The following is a 21,055-nucleotide window of genomic DNA, read 5'->3' as shown; positions in this document are numbered from 1 at the left end:
GTAATATAGAATTATAAACTGCTTAGATGTTGAATAAGAACCCCAACCCATACACAGATCCTTTCGGCAGAGAATATAAAAATTATTGGTTCAAAGAATTTAAGTAAATCTCTGAACAATCAGTAGTGGATCACTAAGCTACCAAATCACTGATGTTGTGTGGCCACACATTACGGCGAATAAACACTTTATAGTATTAAACCAGTAAGGTCACTAACAACAACAACAACACAACTAAATTATTTCTGGGAAGAGAAAGGGATGCAATTTCCACAAATTCCATGTTTTATTATATAAAATGTTGAGTTTTCAACAAAAAAATACAAGCCCCACAAAGAAATAAGCAACTATAACCCATATTAGAGGGAGAGCCCAGTGATCAACACAAGGGCCCTCCTTAGTGCCCATCACCTTTTTAGCCCATCCCCCACATTTATGTCAAAATAATAAAGGGAAACATGATTCTGAAATTTAAAAAAATATTTTTAAATTTATTTACTTATTTTTGGAGAAAAGAGGGTGTGAGTAGGGACAGAGAAAGAGGGAGAAAGAGAATTCCAAGCAGGCTCTCTGCCATCAGTGCAGAGTCTGACGTGGGGTTCAAAATCATGAACTGTGAGATCATGACCTGAGCTGAGATCAAGAGTCAGATGCTTTACTGGCTGAGCCACCCAGATGCCCTCATGATTTTAGAATTTTAAAAAAGTATGGCAACAATGTTTAACAAGTGGAGAATATCAATAAAGAAAATAAAATTATAAAAAAATTAAAAATCTGTGGTTGCAAAGAATAACTGAAAGTTATTCTGCTAGGTAGGCAGCAGGACTGAGCTAGCAGAAGTAACATGAAGAGAGGTCAACTGAGATTATTTTCTATGAGAAAAGAAAGAGAAAAGAATGAAGAAAATTCACAGAGCCTTAGGGACATAAAGGATACCAAAAAGTATACCAACATATACGAATGGCATTCCCAAGAGGAAAGGAGAGAGAGAAAGGAGGGAAACTATTTGAAAAAATAATGACAGAAAATAACCCCAAATTTAATGGAAAACATCAATCTACATATTCAAGACCTCAATAAACATCATGAAGTATAAAAACAAGCACTAACAAGCAAGATAAACTCAAAGATATCCATATCTAGACACATCATAGTTAAATTTTCAAGGATAGAGATAGAATCTTTCATGAGGAGCACCGGGTATTATATGTAAGTGATTAATCACTAAACTCTAAACCTGAAATTAATATTAAAATGTATGTTGACCAACTGGAATTTAAATAAAAACTTGGGGAAAAAAGTATCTTGAAGCAGAAAGAGAAAAAAAATGATTCATTACATTCAAGAGATTCCCAATAAAATTTATAGCTGGTTTCTCAGAAAGATAATGGGCACCAGAAGTCATGGGCATATCATATGAATTTCTCTCAAGAACTCATTCTTGACATACGTGTTTAATTTCCAAATACTTTGGAGATTTTCTAGTTATCTTTCTATTGTTGATAGCAAGGTTAATTCCATTATTGTCTGAGAACATACTTTGTATGATTTTGATTATTTTAAATTAAAGTGAGTCTTATGTTCCAGAATGATTGATTTTGTTGAATAGAACACAGTGATTTGTATTTACATTCAGGTCTTACTTGATTTTGTGCTTGCCTGATCTATCAATTACTGAAACAGGAGTGTTGAAGTTTCCAATTCTAATAATGAGTAACATTGGAAAAATTGTAAAAATGTTCATTCAAAAGCTGCACGTGGATGAATATAGTATGTATAAGCATAATTGCCCAGAAATAGAAATAACCCACATGTTCTTCAACAGGTGACTAGATAAACACATTGTACTAAATCTATACAATGGAATTCACTTTACATTACAGAAAATGTTGATTTAGAAAACAATTTGGATAAATCTCAAAGGCACTAAATTAAGTAAAATAATCTAACATCAAAAATTAGATAGTGTAGGCTTTCATATTTATACGCCATTTTGAAAATCCAGTATTAGTGGTGCAGAACGGGCCAGTGTCTACCAGTGCTTATGGGTCAGGGTAGATGTGACTATAAAGGGAGAGCATCGAGAAGATTTTTGGAATAAAGGGATGCTTTCCGGCATCATGATTATGATGAAGATTAGATGACTCTCTATATATGTTAAATCCTATCATATTGTATGCTGAAAGAAAAAAAGCGAATATCTTTATGATAATTTTTAAATAAAAAATTTATAGATCGGTTAAAAGTAAAAAAGTGGAAAAAAATAAAACACGACAGGTAAGAGACCGACTGGGAGAAGTTGTTTGCAATGTTTTTGGTAAGACTTAGGTGGGAAATCTGCAAGAAAAATCGAGTCTCCAATAGAAAACTGAAGAGTAACAACAGTTACAGTAGAGAAAAAAAGGGCAAAACGCACTCTAACATGTGAGTCCATGTTCTTACTCTCTGGTAATGAGGGAAGTAGAAATTAAAAGGAACCCTCTTTAAGCCCTACATTAAATCAGGAGAACATAGAACGCTTCACATTGCCAGAAATGTGAGGAAATAAAAATGATCCCTTACTGCACAGTGGGAGGGATGATAGATGAGTTTGGCCATGGTGGAGAGCAGTCCTGACTCACCAACCCTGAAGGACTGAATTACACAAACTTGTGCATGTATATGAGCACATATTGATAGGAAGGGGAAACATAAGGTGACTGGATGTATGAGAATCATGTCAGTAAAATCATACAAGAGAGAAAGAAAAACCAACTGGAGATCATGCAATACCCTGAGCTACCTTTATACTTTCAGACCACCTTAGTCTTTTCCTGAGACATAAATGAGAATTCAGTCAGTCATACTGGAATTAAGGGCAGAAATTTCCTTCTTTCAATTTTAAGATATTTTGCCCACACTCAACTGATTTTCTCTTAGTCTTCTCACAGGTTTCTTCAGTGAACTATATTTGATTGGCATCTCAGGCATCTCATTTGACGGGATATCATGAGAGAGTCTCTTAAGACTATATCCTCCAAAGGAGAAACACATGAGTACCACCTATGTACAAGCTCTGGGGAGAGTGTAACATTCACATAGCTGTTCTAGAGAGACACTGTTACTGTTTTGTGTTCTGTCCTGGCCCAGTCTTCTTTTCCCTTTGACCTCATTTCTCCTCAGGGACCCATCAGTCTTCCAAACAGAGGGGTCTCCTGAGCATCACAATAGCCCATTACAAAGCAACCACAATGACAACTTAACTACAGAGTCCTCAATGCTCCAATGGCAATGACAGTCATACTTTTTAAACACCCCAGATAGCATATTGGCCTATATGCTACAATGGAAAATGAACATTTGAGGATTTTCAGAGAATATTAGTTATTTTTTAATTTCATCTGCAATATATCATGGGTTTATGTTACATGTTTATGAGACATAATGAATAGTGAGTAATATGATTTGGTAGTGGAGAACAGGAGCTGAATAGAATCCTGCACACACACACACACACACACACCACTGGATCACTATCTGTTAATGGAAGAATCTTGGAAATATCTGCTACAGGGAATTTTCTGGTTATGCAGCCCATCTCTAGTGGGTCAGAAGCCTTGGAAGCAAGATAAAAATCTGTGAAATTCTTTTCTGCCTTTTTAAAAGTTTTATTTGTTTATTTAGAGAGAGAGAAAGCATAGGCAGGGGAGGAGCAGAGAGAAGGAAAGACAGAATCCTAAGCAGGCTCAGCACCAATCAGTGCAGAGCCTGACGTGAGACTCAAACTCACGAACTGTGAGATCATGACCTGAGCTGAGATCAAGAGTCAGGCGCTTAACCAACCGTGCCACCCCGGTGCCCCAAAATCTATGAAATTCTTAAGAGACTTGTCGAGAAAGTACGAAAACATCCCATCTTCTCTCAGAATCTATTGAGAGTTAAGATTCAGTAACTTCCTTTGGGAGTTCACACTCTTGATGAAGGAGGATGACCTGAAAATGAACGCTTACAAAGCACATAGTAAGAGCTCGAACAGAAACAAAGACTTTGTGGTTGCTTACCTGAAGGATTGGATATAAACAGATTGAGGAGGTAAGGAATATGGTGAGATTTCCTAATTTAATTTCTGGGTGGCTGCCAGCAAGTGAGATACAATCCCATGGGGGAAGAATTGGTAGAACTTACTGATTTTCATGTGGGATCTATTTATGTGTTATTCTTCTAATACATAAGTAGATAATGCATTCAGAAGCACTGTGTAGAAAATACTGTGGTATTCGGATAAGGTCCCCCACTCTGAAGCGGCAGGTTCCAGGCAAGGGCTATGTGGACTGACCCAGAAACAGGCAAAATGGCAAAGGCCAGGCTGTCAGAAGGTATATGGTATGTACATGGTTCAGAAACAGATGGGATGGTTGTGCCAACAGACATTCTGGCTGTCCTAGCAGACTGTCTGCTGAAGATAATGTAAAGAATGACCTTATGGAAACAAATGGGTGTCTCCAATATTTCTTTCATACTAAGCCTGAGAGAAGATAGACAGGACTTTCTAGGTGGAAGTGGAGAATGCCATTTGGGGGCCATTATCTGTAACTTCCTGTGTGCCATTTTCTAGGGATGGCACAGGAAACTCCTTTTGTCTAAGGGGAAGTGACTTTACTTATTTTCTCTCGGTATAGATTAGATGTGTTACTATTCTTACAAGTTGATTTATTGAAAACTAAAAGATGATTGTAAAATATTTACATATACCAGCAGGATTCCTAAAAGTAATTATGCTCACTCCTTTGCAATCATAAGTAATGTGTCCTAGCTAAAACGTATTCCTATATTTCTGCGTAGGTTAATCTCTTGTGTTTGATTCTGTCAGAAGAAGATACAAGGATGAAACCTGGCAAAACAAGTTTCCACGTAGAAAACTACTATGTGAGAATTCACAAGAGCAGAAATTTAACATGCTTTGAAACCTTTCACACTTGGAATTTTTGATTACTGTAGGTTTTGTCTCAAGTTTTTCTCTCTGCCTGGAGTTATAGGCTTCATCCATATATAGTAATTTCTACAATTCTGGGTTTCTACATTGTGGCTAAAGTTTAAGCACTGATTTTTTTTTATGAAATATTTTATGACTTGTTTGACATTTTTCATTTCCTTACGAGGCAGTATCTCAGATACTTACTCGTATAGTACCAGTATACCATGTTTCACAGCTACCCTAACCAGAAAGTTTTTTTCCGTACACAGATATTATTTAGACCTCCATGAAAGGAAGGAAACATTGCCATTTGGAATATTTCTCAATATATCTTTAAAAATTTTTTTAATGTTTATTTAGTTTTGAGAGAGAGACAGAGCATGAGCAGGGGAGGGGTAGAGAGAGAAGGAGACACAGAATTCGAAGCAGGCTCCAGGCTCTGAGCTTTCAGCACAGAGCCCAACGCAGGGCTCCAACCGATGAACCGTGAGATCATGACCTGAGTTGAAGTTGGATGCTTAACTGACTGCACCACCCAGGCACCCCAGTTTCTCAATATATCTTGAGCCTTCACATCAGTGGAGTTCCAGAACAGAAACGGAGATGCTATGAGCAATTATAAATTTAAAAAATGGTGGCACGTGGGTGGATCAGTCGGTTAAACCTTGACTTTGGCTCAGGTCATGATCCCGCGGTTTGTGGGTTTGAGCCCCGTGTCAGGTTCTGTGCTGACAGCTCAGAGCCTGGAGCCTGCTTCACATTCTGTGTCTCCGTCTCTCTCCCTCCCTCTGTCTCCCTCCCCTGCTCAACTCTTTCTCAGAATTAAACATTTAAAAAAATAAATTTAAGAAGCAGATTAAGAAGAGTAGAGTGCATGTTCCAGAACTACAATATTGGGTAGAAACTGGATGGCAGGAAGAAAAAGAGAGGTGAGGGCAAGAATCATAAGAAAATGCTTTTGCTGCTGAGTCTAAAGGGATGAATTGTACATAATTTGCTCGTCACTGTCATTAGGCAGGTCTGGATGCCAACCAGAAGTAGGGCTGAGTTTATAGATGGCAGTAATGGCTTTGCAGAAAATAGACTGGGCTGACTAACCAACTCATGTGCTTATTTGCACCAACTTTAAATCATATGACAGCACTAATAAATAAAATCTTCCCTTTTTTCCTGTTTATATGCTTATGTTATGCTGTCCACCTTCAGATCATCTTAAGGAGTTCATCTAAAATAGGAATAAATTGCTTTGGATGATAAAGCCCTTATTGTTTTTAACTTTATAAGCTTTGTTCTTATATATTAGGATTAGGAGATATTACTCTGAACTGATTATTAAGTTATGCTCTCTGAGAAGAAGAATATCATTAAAATAATGACTGCATTTTGAAGTATTTGTTAATTATTGTGTGTGTTTATTCACTTGTATCCATACTTGATCTCAATGTCCCTGAAAATGATTGTATCACAGAATGCAACACTAGCTTTGACACAATGATGAGACCATTATTTTACTATCTGATCATCTATTAAGAAATAAAAATTACAGAATAAATTAAATAAAATTCAAAAACTGGGAAAAAATTCCTGAAATATGAACACAATTTTCTCATTTGCAGATGAAGGTACTGAGATTCAGAATGGCGAAGTGGTTTACCTGAACATTTAGAGCCTTAACCCTTCTACTGTGTCTGGATTCCCCACATGCAGGACCATGGTGGAGTTAGTTGGCCATCCTTCATTCTGCGCATAGGAGATTAGTCTGGCTACTTTGTATCTGAGCATGCAAAGTCTCCAGTTCTAACATGGCAGACAATGCTACACATCGCTACATCTCATCTTTTTTCCTGGTTGGTATTCCTGGTTTGCAAGATTTTCACTGCTGGATTGGCATCCCGGTCTGCCTCCTGTTTGCCCTGGCCCTGCTGGGGAACAGTGTAATCATCATCACCATCAAACTAGAACCAAGCCTCCACCAGCCTATGTATTTCTTCCTTTGTATGCTGGCAGTGAATGACATGGCTCTTGCCTCTTCCACGGCCCCCAAGATGCTTGGTATCTTCTGGATGGATGCACATTGGATTGACTTTGACACCTGCCTGACACAGTTGTATTTCATTCATACATTCTGCATAATTGAATCATCCTTCTTGGTTGCCATGGCCTTTGACCGCTATGTAGCTATTTGTATCCCATTGCGTTATACAACCATCCTGACAACACCAATGGTCATTAAAATGGGTCTAGCTGGTATGACCCGAGCTATCCTTATGGTTTTGCCCTGTCCTCTTCTTATTAAAAGGCTACCATGTTATACTAAATATATTATCAATCATGCCTACTGTGAGCACATGGCTGTGGTGAAGTTGGCCAGTGCCAACACCCTCATTAACAGAGTGTACGGAATCTCTGTGGCCCTTTCAGTGATGGTGTGGGACCTAGGGCTCATAGCCGCATCCTATACCAAAATCCTCCAGGCAGTCTTCCGGCTGTCTTCCCAGAATGCCCGCTCGAAAGCGCTGGGCACCTGTGCTGCCCATGTGTGCACTATACTTGTCTCCTACACCCCTGCACTGTTTAGTTTCCTAACTCACCGCATTGGCAAGAAGGTACCTCCAAGCATTCATATAATTTTTGCGAGTTTGTATCTTTTGGTGCCTCCCGCAGTCAATCCCCTGGTGTATGGCGTCAAGACCAAGCAGATTCGTGACCGAGTGGTTGGTCTCTTCTTCCCAAGCAAGAAGATTTCTGGAAACTAAAACATGTAAATACAAACCCATATTGGCAGAATCTGTTTTATGAAGTCATGGTATGTTAACAGTAGTTGCAACTTTGTCCCCAAAATGATATTTTTCAATTCAGTTACACCTTTTAGCAGGGACATTTGATGTTGTGTATTTTTCTCTTATTTTTATTTTGTAATATTTCCTTGTCTTTCTCTTGTTTAATTCACCACTCATCCTGGCTGACTGAGGACCATGCCAACCTCCATGACTAAGTTTCTCTCTGTCATTAATTCTCATTATTATTTCCCGATTCCCTTGGAAAGGTCCTTAGTGCCAGGTCAGTATTCTTTGTTTACTATCATTACATCTTCAGTTGTGCAAGGTCACCTTTGGGTAATACCATCCATGTCAGTCACCTTCCACCCCTCAGTGCTTAAGACTTATCTATCCTGTATTTTCTTTGGTCAATACAGTCCTTAAATTGTTTTCTCTCCATCCACTCATTCTTTAAACATTTTGTTTCCTTTAGATCTGTACCTATGTATCAGCCAATAAATTTTTTTAGAATTTTTCTGCCTTTATGGGAAGCTTTCAGTAAATATTTGCAAGAATTATTATTTATTTAGTATTGACATTATTCCATATTCTGTATTTATGGATACTATTTTATAATGTTCACAGATGTGAAACAACTAGGCTAATTATTGTAATAATTTTAAAATTCTCAGTACATTGAACATTGCATTTTATAAAAACAAATTCTTTTTTCCAATTTGCACTGTTACATGCACTAATTAAAAATTCCTGATTAGGGGCACCTAGGTGGCTCAGTAGGGTAAGTGTCCAACTCTTGATTTCGGCTTAGGTCATGATTTCACAGTTTATGGGCCCAAGCCCTGCTTCAGGCTCTGCACTAACAGTGCAGAGTCTGCTTGGGATTCTCTCTCTCCCTCTATTTCCCCCTCCCCCAGTTGCTCCTGCATGTGTGTGCTCTCTCTCTCCCAAAATAAATAAATAAATTATAAAATTTTTTTTTAAAAATCCTGAGTAAAAATCATCATTGTCAAGTTTCATCCTACTTATTACAATAGTTATAATAATGGCTTGACACTCAAATAATGATCACTGTGAGTTTGGCTGTTTACTAAGCCCTTTACATGTATTTACTCCTTTAGTCCACAAAACTATACTGTGATGTAGATGTTATTGTTGTTCTCATTGTACCAAATAGGAGACTGAGGCAGAGAAATGTTAAGTAAATTGCATAACGGTGACTCACCTAGGACGTGGCAATGTAGAATTGAACCCAGGGACTCTGGCTTTCAAAATACATGCTCCTTATCATGCAACATTGTCCACCATGACAGAAATATTATATTTAGTTGCTTTATGAATATGGAAGCCTATTCCTGTAAACATTTTATTTTTTATCATTCTACATCTACTCTTCTTTTAAATATTGTGGTAGATCTCTTAAGTCTCCTTCAAACCACTTATAAGTGCTAAATATATTCCAATATTTTGGCAATACCCCAAGCACATATTTTTTGTGTTTTACTAGAGACAGGTCCAATTAGTGTAGCCTGGTACCATTAGTACTATGCTTTCCAAGCTTGAATAAAACTCCAAGACTCTGAAAATAGTACTTACCCACATGGCATTCCCTCTCTGCCTCCCCCCTCTTTTATGGATTCAGTGCATCTCAATTTGTTTTGGTCATATTCATTCAGTGCTGAAATTGAAAACAATTCACTTCCTAATTTTAGATGTTAATTTTATTAAACATGGAACACAGAGAACACTACTTTGGGCATATCCATAAAATGCTCTGTTCAAAACACTCTTTTACTTTAGATCATCATGGGCTGAAGCATTAATTGAATTGGAAATTATTTGTTTTCGACCAAGGTTGGTATATATTCTGTGTCCATTTCATGAACAATTTTGTGTTCTCAAATGAATTAGTTCCTCAAAACTTTATCTTTTCAGGCGTTTCATCTGCAGCCATATTCTTGTTTGTTGCTGACTATATATGTATCTCATCAACTTTTGTGTGTTTTAGATTGCAGAGAGCTATGTTTTCTTATAATAACCATGTAGTTTTTCCATTTATTCATTGAATATATTCTGAGTGGCTTTATCAGATATTTTAAAGCTGGGTTTTGGGGGGAAAATCAAGTTTAAACACTGATTCCATCACTAATTGCTGGATGAGTGTCATTTTTAACTTTATAAATCCTAAGCTTCATCATTGATAAATGTGGAAAATAGTTGTTACACTTTATAGTGTTAAAGTAAGAATTAAATGAGACAATTTATGAAACATAATTATCATGATAGTCAACACACATTCAAAATGCCCCAAGGAGGAGATTTTGCACTTATTCCCCCACCTAAACCATATTAAAAAAATTTCTTATTTCAGTGAATAACATGTCAAGTCACTGAAATCAGTAACAGAAAATCAGTTAATGTTATAGAGTGTTGATTAAATGTGAAATATAGGCCAAAGGAAGATACATGAGAAAATAAATGGTAAAAAAAAATTAAGTAAAGAGAAAATAAAATCCAACAGCCATCCCAGGTAATTTAGAAAAAAAATAAATATAATACATTTAAAAATGTGTAGATGATTATCAAACACCAAAAATAACACTGAGTCTGAGAAAAAATTCTAATTGAGGCGTATTGGAGGAGGTTCCAAGAAAAGGATGGTTGAGCCTTGAAGAGTGATGATATCACCAGGTAACTGGGTGAGGGTTTCCAAGTAGAGGTAATATCCCAACAGAACTGAATACACATAGTAAGAAACATGAAAATGCACCCAGAGGACAGCGGTGTCATAAAAACGAAAGAAGGATAAACCTTCAAGGAAAAACCTACAATTAGAAAATCAGTTGGGACATCCAATAAGAAAAGATCTGGTGCGTGTCACTATGAAAATCATAGGTCACCTTGGGAAACAAAAGACAATGCAACAGTGATGGTGAAAGGTCCATACAATCTTATGTACAGTGGAAGACACTGGATCCAGGTAATAAATCTAGTCCAAACCCTGAACTTAAAAATTAAATGGCTACACTATAGTTTGCACTTACATAACCTAAAACTGCTCTTGATCAATCACACAGAATATAGATATGTCCAGCATATGGGACAAATAATCACACAGAGATGAAATGCAGCTTGCTGCTTCTTTCTGTAAATAAAGTCTTATTGGAGCATCACCATATCCATTAATTTATGCATTGTCTACGGAAGCTTTTGCCCTATGGTGGCAAAGCTAAATAATTAAGACAGAAATCGCATGACCCCAAACCCTCAAATTATTTACTATCTGTCCTTCTACATAAATATATAATTTAGAGCAACATTTCATTCCATTATAATGTCTTATATTCCTGTCCACTTGTCTTTATTGACCTGCCCTTAAGCTTTAAACCTTCTATCAAAATTTTATATATAAGAACCACATTATAAAAGCCACAAAAAATTTACAGATAAACTCTTGAAAATACATAGGTCTACTTTACCATTCAGTATTTCCTATATATACACATCAATGTGGGAAATTTATTCTATAGTTTAGTTCCAAGAACACCAAAAATTCCAGTGGCCAAAATGGACATACATAATATAGAAACAAAGTATCTCCTTTGAAGAATTAATGGTTTTTCTTTTTAAGTAATAGCTATAGCTAGGACAATTTATTTTAAAATCCATTATACTTGGGTGTCAGTTCAAAGTAAATACACACACCACTAATGGGAATAAATTCAATGTTCAAATATCAATTAATGTTATCCACTGCATCAACAAGCTGAAGAGGAAAAATCATGTTATCATATCAATTGGTGCACTAAAAACCTTGACAAAAATCTAACACTTGTTTCTTGGGGAGAAAACTCTCATCAACCTAAGACTAGAGGGTAACTCTTCAAGTCAGTGAAGAACATCTCCAAAAACTTTACATCTAACATCATATTGAACAGTGAGAAACCTCTAGAATCAAGAACAAGGCAAATATACCACCACTCAGTATTCCCATTCAGCATCATATTGTCAGTCTTAGCTAGAGAAATAATGCAATACAAAAAAAATAATAAAAGGTATATGGATTTAGAAGGAAGGAATAAAACCACTTGTCAACAAATAAATAGGTGAGGTACATGTGATTTTTTGGTAGATCAAATTCTTTTGTATGATACTGTGATGGTGAATACATGATATTATGTACCTTTTAAAAAAAACAACAGAAATTTACAGCACAGAGTAGACATTAGCATATAGAAATTAAAACTAATTATTTAGAAATTTGGAGGATTCCCAGAAGCAATGCAGATTGTAAGAACATAATGTACTTGTAGGCAAATGCACAAAATATCTTCACAGAAGGGGATGGTGGGAAAAGGTACTGACTAAGGTACCTTTGGGAATGAGTGGAGTGTAAGAATAAAAGCAAAGGTACTGTCCATAAATGCTGTAGTTTAGTTGATAGAGTTGTTTCCCACAGGGGCAAGGATTTACAACTCTGACATGATCTTAGAAGCATACTGGAAATTAACAGCTGGTGACAGATGGTTGAAGACAGATTTTTCACTGTTGGAGTGGTAATTTACTGATAAGCAAGGGAAAGTTGTTAGAAGGATCCATCAGGGGTGGGGAAGGGGCACCTGGGTGGCTCAGTCAGTTAAGCATCTGACTTCAGCTCAGGTCATGATCACACAGCTCATGGGATTCTGTGTCTCCCTCTCTCTCTACCTCTCTCCCACTCATGCTCTGTCTCTTGAATTAATGTTGCAGATATTAGTAAGAACCCTATATTAACTTAATTTAGATACAGTGTTTGCATATGGAAATATTTATATATATGTGTACGTACATAGGCTAGCATACACACAAAGTTCATTGCTGTGTCAGCTGAAAGAACTCAAAGAAAGATACCCAGGCAGCAACAAGCATACCTGGGGCCCAGTTACTGGTTTCTAATGCTATTCACCAATAAAAGGAATGAAAATTCCTAGAAAAATGGCTAATTCTAGGACTGGGGAGGAAATGCCCAAGATGAGCCTAGAGCACCTTTCAATGCCATAAAGCAAGAATTGCTACACACACACATACACATACACACACACACACACACACACACACACACAAAATGAGGGGTTAGTCAAAATGGAGTGAAAACCAAATGAAAGTGCACCCAATGGTCAAACTGGGACAACACGAGCAATAAAATAAAGTAACATTGGATTATAACCCAAATTATACCAAAAATACCAGTAAGTCTATACTGATCTAAATAAATGATTGAATAAATTAATAAGTAGGGAGAATAAATCAGTCTGCCATGTAAAAGAATTCTAAATAATTCAACAAATTGTGCACCTATTCCATCCTCAAAGGAAGAACATAAATCCCCACTCCTTAAGTATAGGCTACATATAGCGATTTTTCTTCCAAAAATACAGTATAAAATGGGTATTAAAATTGAGAAATCTGACAAATACTAGTTTGGACAAGTAATTAAAGTCAATACACACAGTGAATAAATTGTTGATAATATGTACTCCTGATATGCGATCAAAATGGGACTTTAATTTCTATGACTTTCTTCCCCGGTGCATACAATTACAATCTAATCATTAGAATAACATCAGATTAATTCCAGTGGAAGGGATTCCTATGAAATACCTGAACAGTACTCTTCAATATTGTCCAAGTCATTGGAAACAGGAAAGTATAGCCAAGAGAAGCTTAAGGACTCTTGATACCTAAATGCAATGGGGCATCCAGGATGGGACCCAGTGGTGGTGGGGGGGCGGGTGGTGAGGAAGAAATTAGGTAAAAATTTAAAAAATGAATAAAATATGAACTTTAGTAAATTATAACGTACCCATATTGATTCACTGATCATAACAATTCCAATACAGAATTAAACATCTGAACCTTCATAGCGCTCAGATGAAAGTAAGTCAGAAAATAAGTTAAAAGATTTTCATGGTGATAATAAAATGATGATGAAGATGAGGTGGAGGAGAAAGATTACTGAAATCAAAATTAGATGACAAAGAAGTAGTTAGTTCATGATCATCGAAGTTTTCAACTTTAAAATGAACTTATGTTTTTAAAGAACTGCATGATCTTAAAATTTTCAGTCAGAGGATAACCACTTAAATTTACTTGTTTTTGAGAAACTTCCTCACTGAAATATTGCAGAAAATTTTTCACTGACTAAACCAGAAACAAGTCTTCATGTTTTCTGCCTTTTATGTCATCTATTGATTAATTAATTCTGTATCCATAAAAAGTGAAATTGTTTAAATAGGAATCAGAGCCTGTCTCCAATGTAAAACCTAAAACTTTATGTCAGCAGCACAAACTGGAAACAGCACAGAATGTGACTCAAACTAGTATTTCTCAAAATAAATTTTTATTATTTGACAAAAGATAAATGAGATATCAAGATGAATCTATTTTTTAAAATTTTTAATGTTTTTATTTATTTTTGAGAGACAGAGAAAGAGAGAAAGAGCGAGCATGAGTGGAGGAGGGGCAGAGAGAGAGGGAGACACAGAATTTGAAGCAGATTCCAGGCTCTGAGCTGTCAGCACAGAGCCCCATGCGGGGCTCAAATTCATGAGCTGTGAGATCATGACCTGAGCCGAAGTCATCTGCTTAACTGAGTCACCCAGGCACCCCTTAAGATGGATATTTAAAGTGGAAAATCTTAGACACTCGATCTCGAATCTGTTTGGTTTTCACCCCATACACAATAGGATTGAGCAAAGGAGGGACAAGCAGATAAAGGTTGGACAGAAGAATATGAATGTAGGGTGGAATGTGGAACCCGAACCTGTGTGTAAAGAAGGAGAAGAAAGCCAGGAGATAAAACTCAAGGAAGACACAAATATGGGCAATGCAGGTGTTAAAGGCTTTGAGCCTAGATTCTCTCTGAGGCAGATTGAAGACAGTTATAAATATTCGGATGTAGGAGAGTGTGATGAAGATTATGTCAAATCCAAGTATAGTGAAAGCCACAAACAGACCATAGATCTTGTTGATTCGAATATCTTCTGCTGCCAACTTCACGACGGCCATGTGCTCACAGTATGAATGGGAGACCACAGTGGTCCGGAAGTGTTTCAGCCGACATTTGATGAGGATGAGACATGGAGCTACAAGGAGGGCTGCTCTGAGTGTCACTGCAACCCCAATATGAGTGAGGAGTTGGTGGGTAAAGATGATTGCATGTCTCAGGGGATCACAGATGGCCACATAGCGGTCCAGGGCCATGGCCAGCAGAATTCCTGATTCGATACACTGGAAGGTGTGGATGAGCCACATCTGAAAGAGACAGGCATCGAAATATATGTCTGGTAAATGGAACCAGAATATTCCTAGCATTTTGGGTAGGATGCAGGTACTGAGAGCAATGTCTGTTGCTCCAAGCATTGCCAGGAAGAGGTACATGGGTTCATGGAGACTGCGTTCCGATTTGATGATGACCAAGAGCAGGGTATTCCCAAACAGAGCAGTGATGTACATGGCACAGAAAGGAATTGCAATCCAGAACTGCACAGATTCCAAGCCAGGGATCCCGACCAGTGTCAGCACTGAGGGCATGAAGACTGTGCCATTGAGCTCGAACATGTGGCCTTGGAGTTGCCTGATTTATGCTTCAAGTTTTGTTTTGTGTTTCTCTCTTCTTTATTTGTTCTCATGTAGACATTCCTAGAAACAAAAATTGAATGTGTCTTTAAAGGGCATTTTTTCACGTATACATGTTTATTGATGCTGTAAGTCTAGGGATGCACATACAGGCTCCCTAAATTCTCTCTTTTTCTCTTTCTCTTTCTCTCTCTCCCTCTCAATAAAGGCACACAAATATACACAACAATTCAATATGCAAAGCAGACCCACTCATACCTGGTGATGTATGTGCATTTGTGTGCATTTATAAGTTAAGGATATTAGTTTAGTTTTATAATAGGTTCAGGAACTTATGATGTTACATATATCAATTTGGTTTTAGCCAAGAGAAATTCATAGATAGTCATTTAGTGTGCAGTGAACACAAAGACAAAGAAAAAAAGAGGAACATTCACCATTTCAAGTATTATGCTGTACCATGGGAAAATAGGAAATTATAAAGTAGTGATTTTGACCTTAGAGATAACAATATTTGCATCATTGTAATAAAAAATTAAATATCTCTGTGCCTAGGAAAGGAAAACTTAATATTATTAAGATGTAACTTATTGTCGACTTGATGTATATAAGCAATGTAACCCCAGTCAAAATCCCAGCAGGTTATTTTGTGTATACATACATCTCTGCCTCAGTTAATATGGAAAGGCAAAAGGCTCAGAATAGCAACACACACTGAAGAAGAGCACAGTTGGAGCACTGACACTACTGGGCTTTGAACTTAAAGAGGCAGTGATCAAAACAGTGTGATCATGCAGAAGAATAGAGAAATTGATGAGGGGAACAAAACTGAAGCCCACCCATAGACACACAGGTACTTGTAGTCAGCTGATCTTTGACACAGGAACAAAGGCAATTTAATGGAGAAAAATAGTCTTTTCAAATAATCATGCTGAAGCCACTGCACATTCCACACACAAAAATAAAGGAATGTAGACACAGACTTTACACCTTTCACAAAAATTAACTCAGAGTGGATCACAGTATTTTTATTGATTTATTTATTTTGGGGCATCCCCAGATGGCTCAGTTGGTTAAGCATTGGACTCCTGGTTTCAGCTCAGGTCATGATCTCATGGTTTATGGGTTTGAGCCCCTTGTGGGGCTCTATGCTGACAGTGTGGAGCCTGCTTGGGATCCTCTCCATTGCTCTCTGCCCTTCTCCCATTCGCATTCTCTCTCTCAAAAAACCTTAATTAATTGATTGATTGATTGATTTTTTTAAGAGAGTGAGAGAGAGTGCATGTGAGTGGGGGAGAGGCAGAGGAAGAGGGAGAGAAAATCTGAAGCAGACACCATGCCCAGTGCAGAGCCCCATGAGGGGCTTGATCTGAGGACAGTGAGATCATGACCTGATTCAAAATCAAGAGTTAGCCATTTAAGCAACTGTGCCACCCAGGCACTCCAGGTCATAATACTTTTAGATTGAGAATGCAAAGCTATACAAAATTTAAAAGAGACAACAGGATAAAATCTAAGAGATCTTGGCTTTGAAAGTCACCTTTTAGTTAACATTAAAGGTATGATCCATGAAAAAAGCAATTAACAAACTGATCTTCATTACATTTGGAAATCATCTGCTCTGTGAAAGACATTGTTAAGAGAATAAAATGACAAAGCATAGGCAGGAAGAATATATTTGCAAAGCACATATTTGAAATAAGGACTTTTACTCCAAAATATACAAAGAACTCTTAAAACTCAACAATAAGAAAATGACCAAATTTAAAATGGGCAAAAATCTGAACAGAAACCTCACTGAAGAGGATATATAGATGACAGATAAGCATAGAAAAAATGCTCATCCTAGTTCACTGGGGAATTTCAAATTAAAATAACAATATAATACTACCACACACCTATTAGAAAGGCTAAAATTCAAGAGTCTGATATATTAAATGCTAGTAAGGAGGTGGAGAAACAAGAATTCTCATTCATTAATGGTGAAGATGCAAAATGGTACAGCTACTTTGGAAGACAGCATACAAAGCTAAGCCTAGGCTTATCACAAAGTCCAATAATTATGCTCCTAAGTATTAACCCAAGCGAATTGAAAATTTATGTAAGCACAAAACTTGTGCATGAATATTAATAGCATCTGTATTCACAATTGCCAAAACTTGGAAGCAACCATATCTCTACCAGTAGGTGAGCATGTAAACAAGCCATGATACACGCCTATGATAAAATACTCAGTGATGAAAAGAAATGAACTGTCAAGTTACAAAAGATATGTAGAAACTTTAAATCCATATTGCTAAGTCAATGAGGCAGTTCCTAAAAAAGCTACATACATGTGATCCCTGCTATATCGTATTCTGGAAAAATGAAACTACAGAGACAATAACAAGATCAGCAGTCACCAGGGTTTCAGAGAGAAAAGAGAAGGATGAATAGATGGAACTCAGGGCCTTTTTAAGACAGAAGAATATTCTACATGATACTGTAATTATGGATATGATATACATTTGTCCAAACACAAAGAAATGTACAATACAAAGAATGAGCCCTAATGTAAACTATGCACTTTATTTAATAATAATTATCTACTTGCTCATCTTTTGTAACAAATGTATCATACTACTGCAATATGTTAATTACCAGAGAAAATGTAGGATGGCAGAGGAAGACAGGGTATATAGAAAGTCTATACTTCCTGTACAGTGTTTCTGTAAACCTGAAACTAATCTAAAAATAAAGCCTATTAAAATTAAAGTTAAATATATACATATAGGGGTCTATAGCAGAGCTTACATCATAGTATTTTAAACAAATATTAACCCCAGAAATGGACCCTAGTGAAATATTCTCCAGTATCCCAGATAAAATTAGATGTTTTAGAAATAAACAGCACAAATAAAATTGATGACATCAAATGACAAACTAGACAGATTTTGAAATAAATCTCGATGCAGGGATAAAATTTTTTATCAAAATTCAGATACACACATTTTGTACAGAAAATTGTAATTGAAATAATAATGGCCTAAAATGAAAAGTTATAATGTATCATATTTCTCTTGGAAAACTTCCTCCTATCAATATCTGATCGATAAATAATGTTCTTTCAAAGAATAGATGCTAATTACTGATTCTAAACAAGATAATTTTTGTAAAATAAATCTGAAAATATCAAATGACATAAATGCTTAAAATATAACAGAAAATATTGAAAATGTATTTGTTCAATGAAATGCAATTACTATGATTTATTGATGAAAAATACTTTTCTTATATTTCTTATTGAAGTGATTATATTCTTTACATAGAATCTAATTTTTCTTTGGTTTCATGAGTAGGATAAAATTCCTGGAACACACAAATAGCATCTAATAAAGCCAGAAATAAAGGCTAAAATTGTCCCAAACTAGGTAATGCTCAACAAGAAAATTAAAATTTTGTGGAACTGTCCTCTTTAATCAAAGCTAGGTATTTCCCCACTTCCCTAACCCACCCCTTTCCCATTTCTTTACCTGCTCCTATAAAACCCACCCTTGGAAATTAATGCACAGTTGAGTGGTCTGTTTACTGTCATTAATTCTGCTGTGAGAGTGTTAGTATTTGTTCCAATTTAAATATTTGCTTGCAAATCACATAACTATGACATTATCACATTCAGTTGGATGTTTTCCTTCTCTTGGGTACACTATTGCGATAGAATTCAGTTAAGTTCAATATCCCTTTACTGAGTACTTCCTATATAAAAGACACTGTGCCGGGGGCTGAGTAAACACAATACTACTGCAGAATTTGCCTGCAGCAGACAATGAGGCTGCACCCCTGTTGACCCCTTTATGTCGCAGCTCTATTTTCCCAGTGGAACATCCGGCCCTGTGCTTAGACTATAACATGCATTCAGACCCCACGTCTTCAACATAAGAAGGTTGTTGATCTTTAACATAGATGTCAAACATTAGCTTCATTGTTATCATTTGTAATGACAAAGTTTGGTAGAAATGACTCAATTAATTTCTGGTTCTTTGGGCCCTTCCCCTGGCAAAGCTAATCCTGCCCCAAGAAGCTGCAGGCAGGATGTAGATATATGGTGCGTTCTACACAAATTGCCCCCTTGTTTGTTTCATTTCAACACATGCAAAATACTAAGTCTAAATGCATTCTCCTTTGAAAGGATGTAAATTTTGCATATATACAAACTTTAGGTGGTTTCTACCAAGATAATCTCTGTATTGAAGGATCAATTAATTGAAAACTCCAACCTTCCTGATTCTCTAAGAATTTGCCTCAGTGATTACTGGGTAATTGAGGACTCAGATGAATCTGAAATCACTGATATGCAGCCATTCCTTTAGTCTAGCTCTAGGAATCCATGGTCAGGAACCTTGTGTTGATTCTCTGGATCGATCTAATTGTTCTGTTCCTGGCTCTTCATATTCCTCTCACATACCCTTACATCCCTAAACACATCTACTCTACTCTGTTACTACCCTATCTCTCTCTGTGTCTCTCAATATTCCTCCCTCTCTCTCAATCTCTCTCTCTTTCTCTTTCTCTCTCACTCTGTCACACACACACACACACAGAGACACTTTAAAAATTTGTCCAAGCAGGTCCATTTCAGTTATTGATAATGTGTACAGTTCCTTTTCTGTTTCTAGCGTGGGAAGGGAAATGATTAATCTCCAGAGAAACTTTCTTCCCACCTTCATCATCTCCAGTTTTTCACACTTGCTAATCACTTTCTTTGGTATTCTCTATTAGTTCTAAGGGAGCCAGTGTTCATCTGTGACCACACCACGCTACACCCACAACCACCTGAAGGAAGCTTTATTCTAAGGATGACTTAATATCTAAGGGAAAGCTAATTTCTATTCACATGAGGATTTATTGGATCCTAAAATCAAAGAATCTTATATGTACATGGAAAAGACTCAACCCCCTGGTATTCCTTATATGATTCATCATAAAAACCTTCAGCTTTGACCTTTCTGCTACTTTGTATGCTATTAATTCGTTAGCAGGTAAACATCTATGGAGTCGGTTTAAATTTTTACAAAATAATATAGAGAGATAGAGGTATGAAATGAATGCTTTTCAAATAGACATTAAAACTCTAATTCAGGGTACCTGGGTGGCTTAGTCAGTTAAGTACCCAACTCTTGATATCAGCTCAGATTGTGATCTCAAAGTTGTGATCTCTTGAGATCGGGCCCGTGTCAGGCTCTGCACTGACAGTGCAAAGCCTCCTTGGGATTCTCTCTCTCCCTCTCTCTTTGCCCCTCCCACATGCGCTCGTGCACGCTCTCTCTCTCTCTCTCTCAAAATAAATAGAGAAACTAAAACCCAAAAGAACTCTAATTCTACTCAAGGTGGACTTCTACTTCTTACTTTTGTTGTATGATAATAGATTTTCTTCTTTTAGTTGGTTGTATAAACTTCATTTCAGAGGTATGAAGTTCTGATTGTAAATGAGCCAAAAAAAAAAAAAATCCGCAGTTTAAATCCCTTAGTCTTCAAAGGGTTTTTAAAATTCACATTTTGTTTGTTGGGTTTCTTTGTTTGATTTGTTGTTTAAATCAAACTCATCGTGGCTAAGGAACATGCCAACATCCCTAAGTATCTCCCTGTCGTTAATTCTCATGATTAACTAACTCCCCATACCTTCACAAAGGTCCTTAGTGGGAGGTCAGTATTCTTAGTTTGCTACCAT

The 21,055-nt window shown here is 36.7% G+C and overlaps 2 protein-coding genes across 2 annotated transcripts; one reads left to right on the top strand and one right to left on the bottom strand.

Moving 5' to 3' along the window:
• The first annotated feature begins 6,583 nt into the window (after positions 1-6,583).
• LOC122482557 (putative olfactory receptor 52P1) lies at positions 6,584-8,197 on the top strand. Its single transcript, XM_043578866.1, has one exon. The coding sequence runs from the start codon at positions 6,757-6,759 to the stop codon at positions 7,708-7,710; it is 954 nt and encodes a 317-aa protein (XP_043434801.1). The 5' UTR covers positions 6,584-6,756; the 3' UTR covers positions 7,711-8,197.
• A 6,182-nt stretch (positions 8,198-14,379) lies between these two features.
• On the bottom strand, positions 14,380-15,330 carry LOC122482556 (olfactory receptor 52A5-like). The gene has a single exon (XM_043578865.1). The coding sequence runs from the start codon at positions 15,328-15,330 to the stop codon at positions 14,380-14,382; it is 951 nt and encodes a 316-aa protein (XP_043434800.1).
• Between the last annotated feature and the right edge of the window lie 5,725 nt (positions 15,331-21,055).

This window comes from Prionailurus bengalensis, chromosome D1 (genome assembly GCF_016509475.1).
Source record: "Prionailurus bengalensis isolate Pbe53 chromosome D1, Fcat_Pben_1.1_paternal_pri, whole genome shotgun sequence".
Classification (NCBI taxonomy): Eukaryota; Metazoa; Chordata; class Mammalia; order Carnivora; family Felidae; genus Prionailurus; species Prionailurus bengalensis.
Note: the sequence above shows the minus strand (reverse complement) of the source record. Positions and strands in the feature narration are given on the sequence as shown.

Excerpts from the sequence above, each read along its gene's own strand:
- LOC122482556 (XM_043578865.1), bottom strand. The coding sequence starts at position 15,330 with ATGTTCGAGCTCAATGGCACAGTCTTCATGCCCTCAGTGCTGACACTG.
- LOC122482557 (XM_043578866.1), top strand. The coding sequence starts at position 6,757 with ATGGCAGACAATGCTACACATCGCTACATCTCATCTTTTTTCCTGGTT.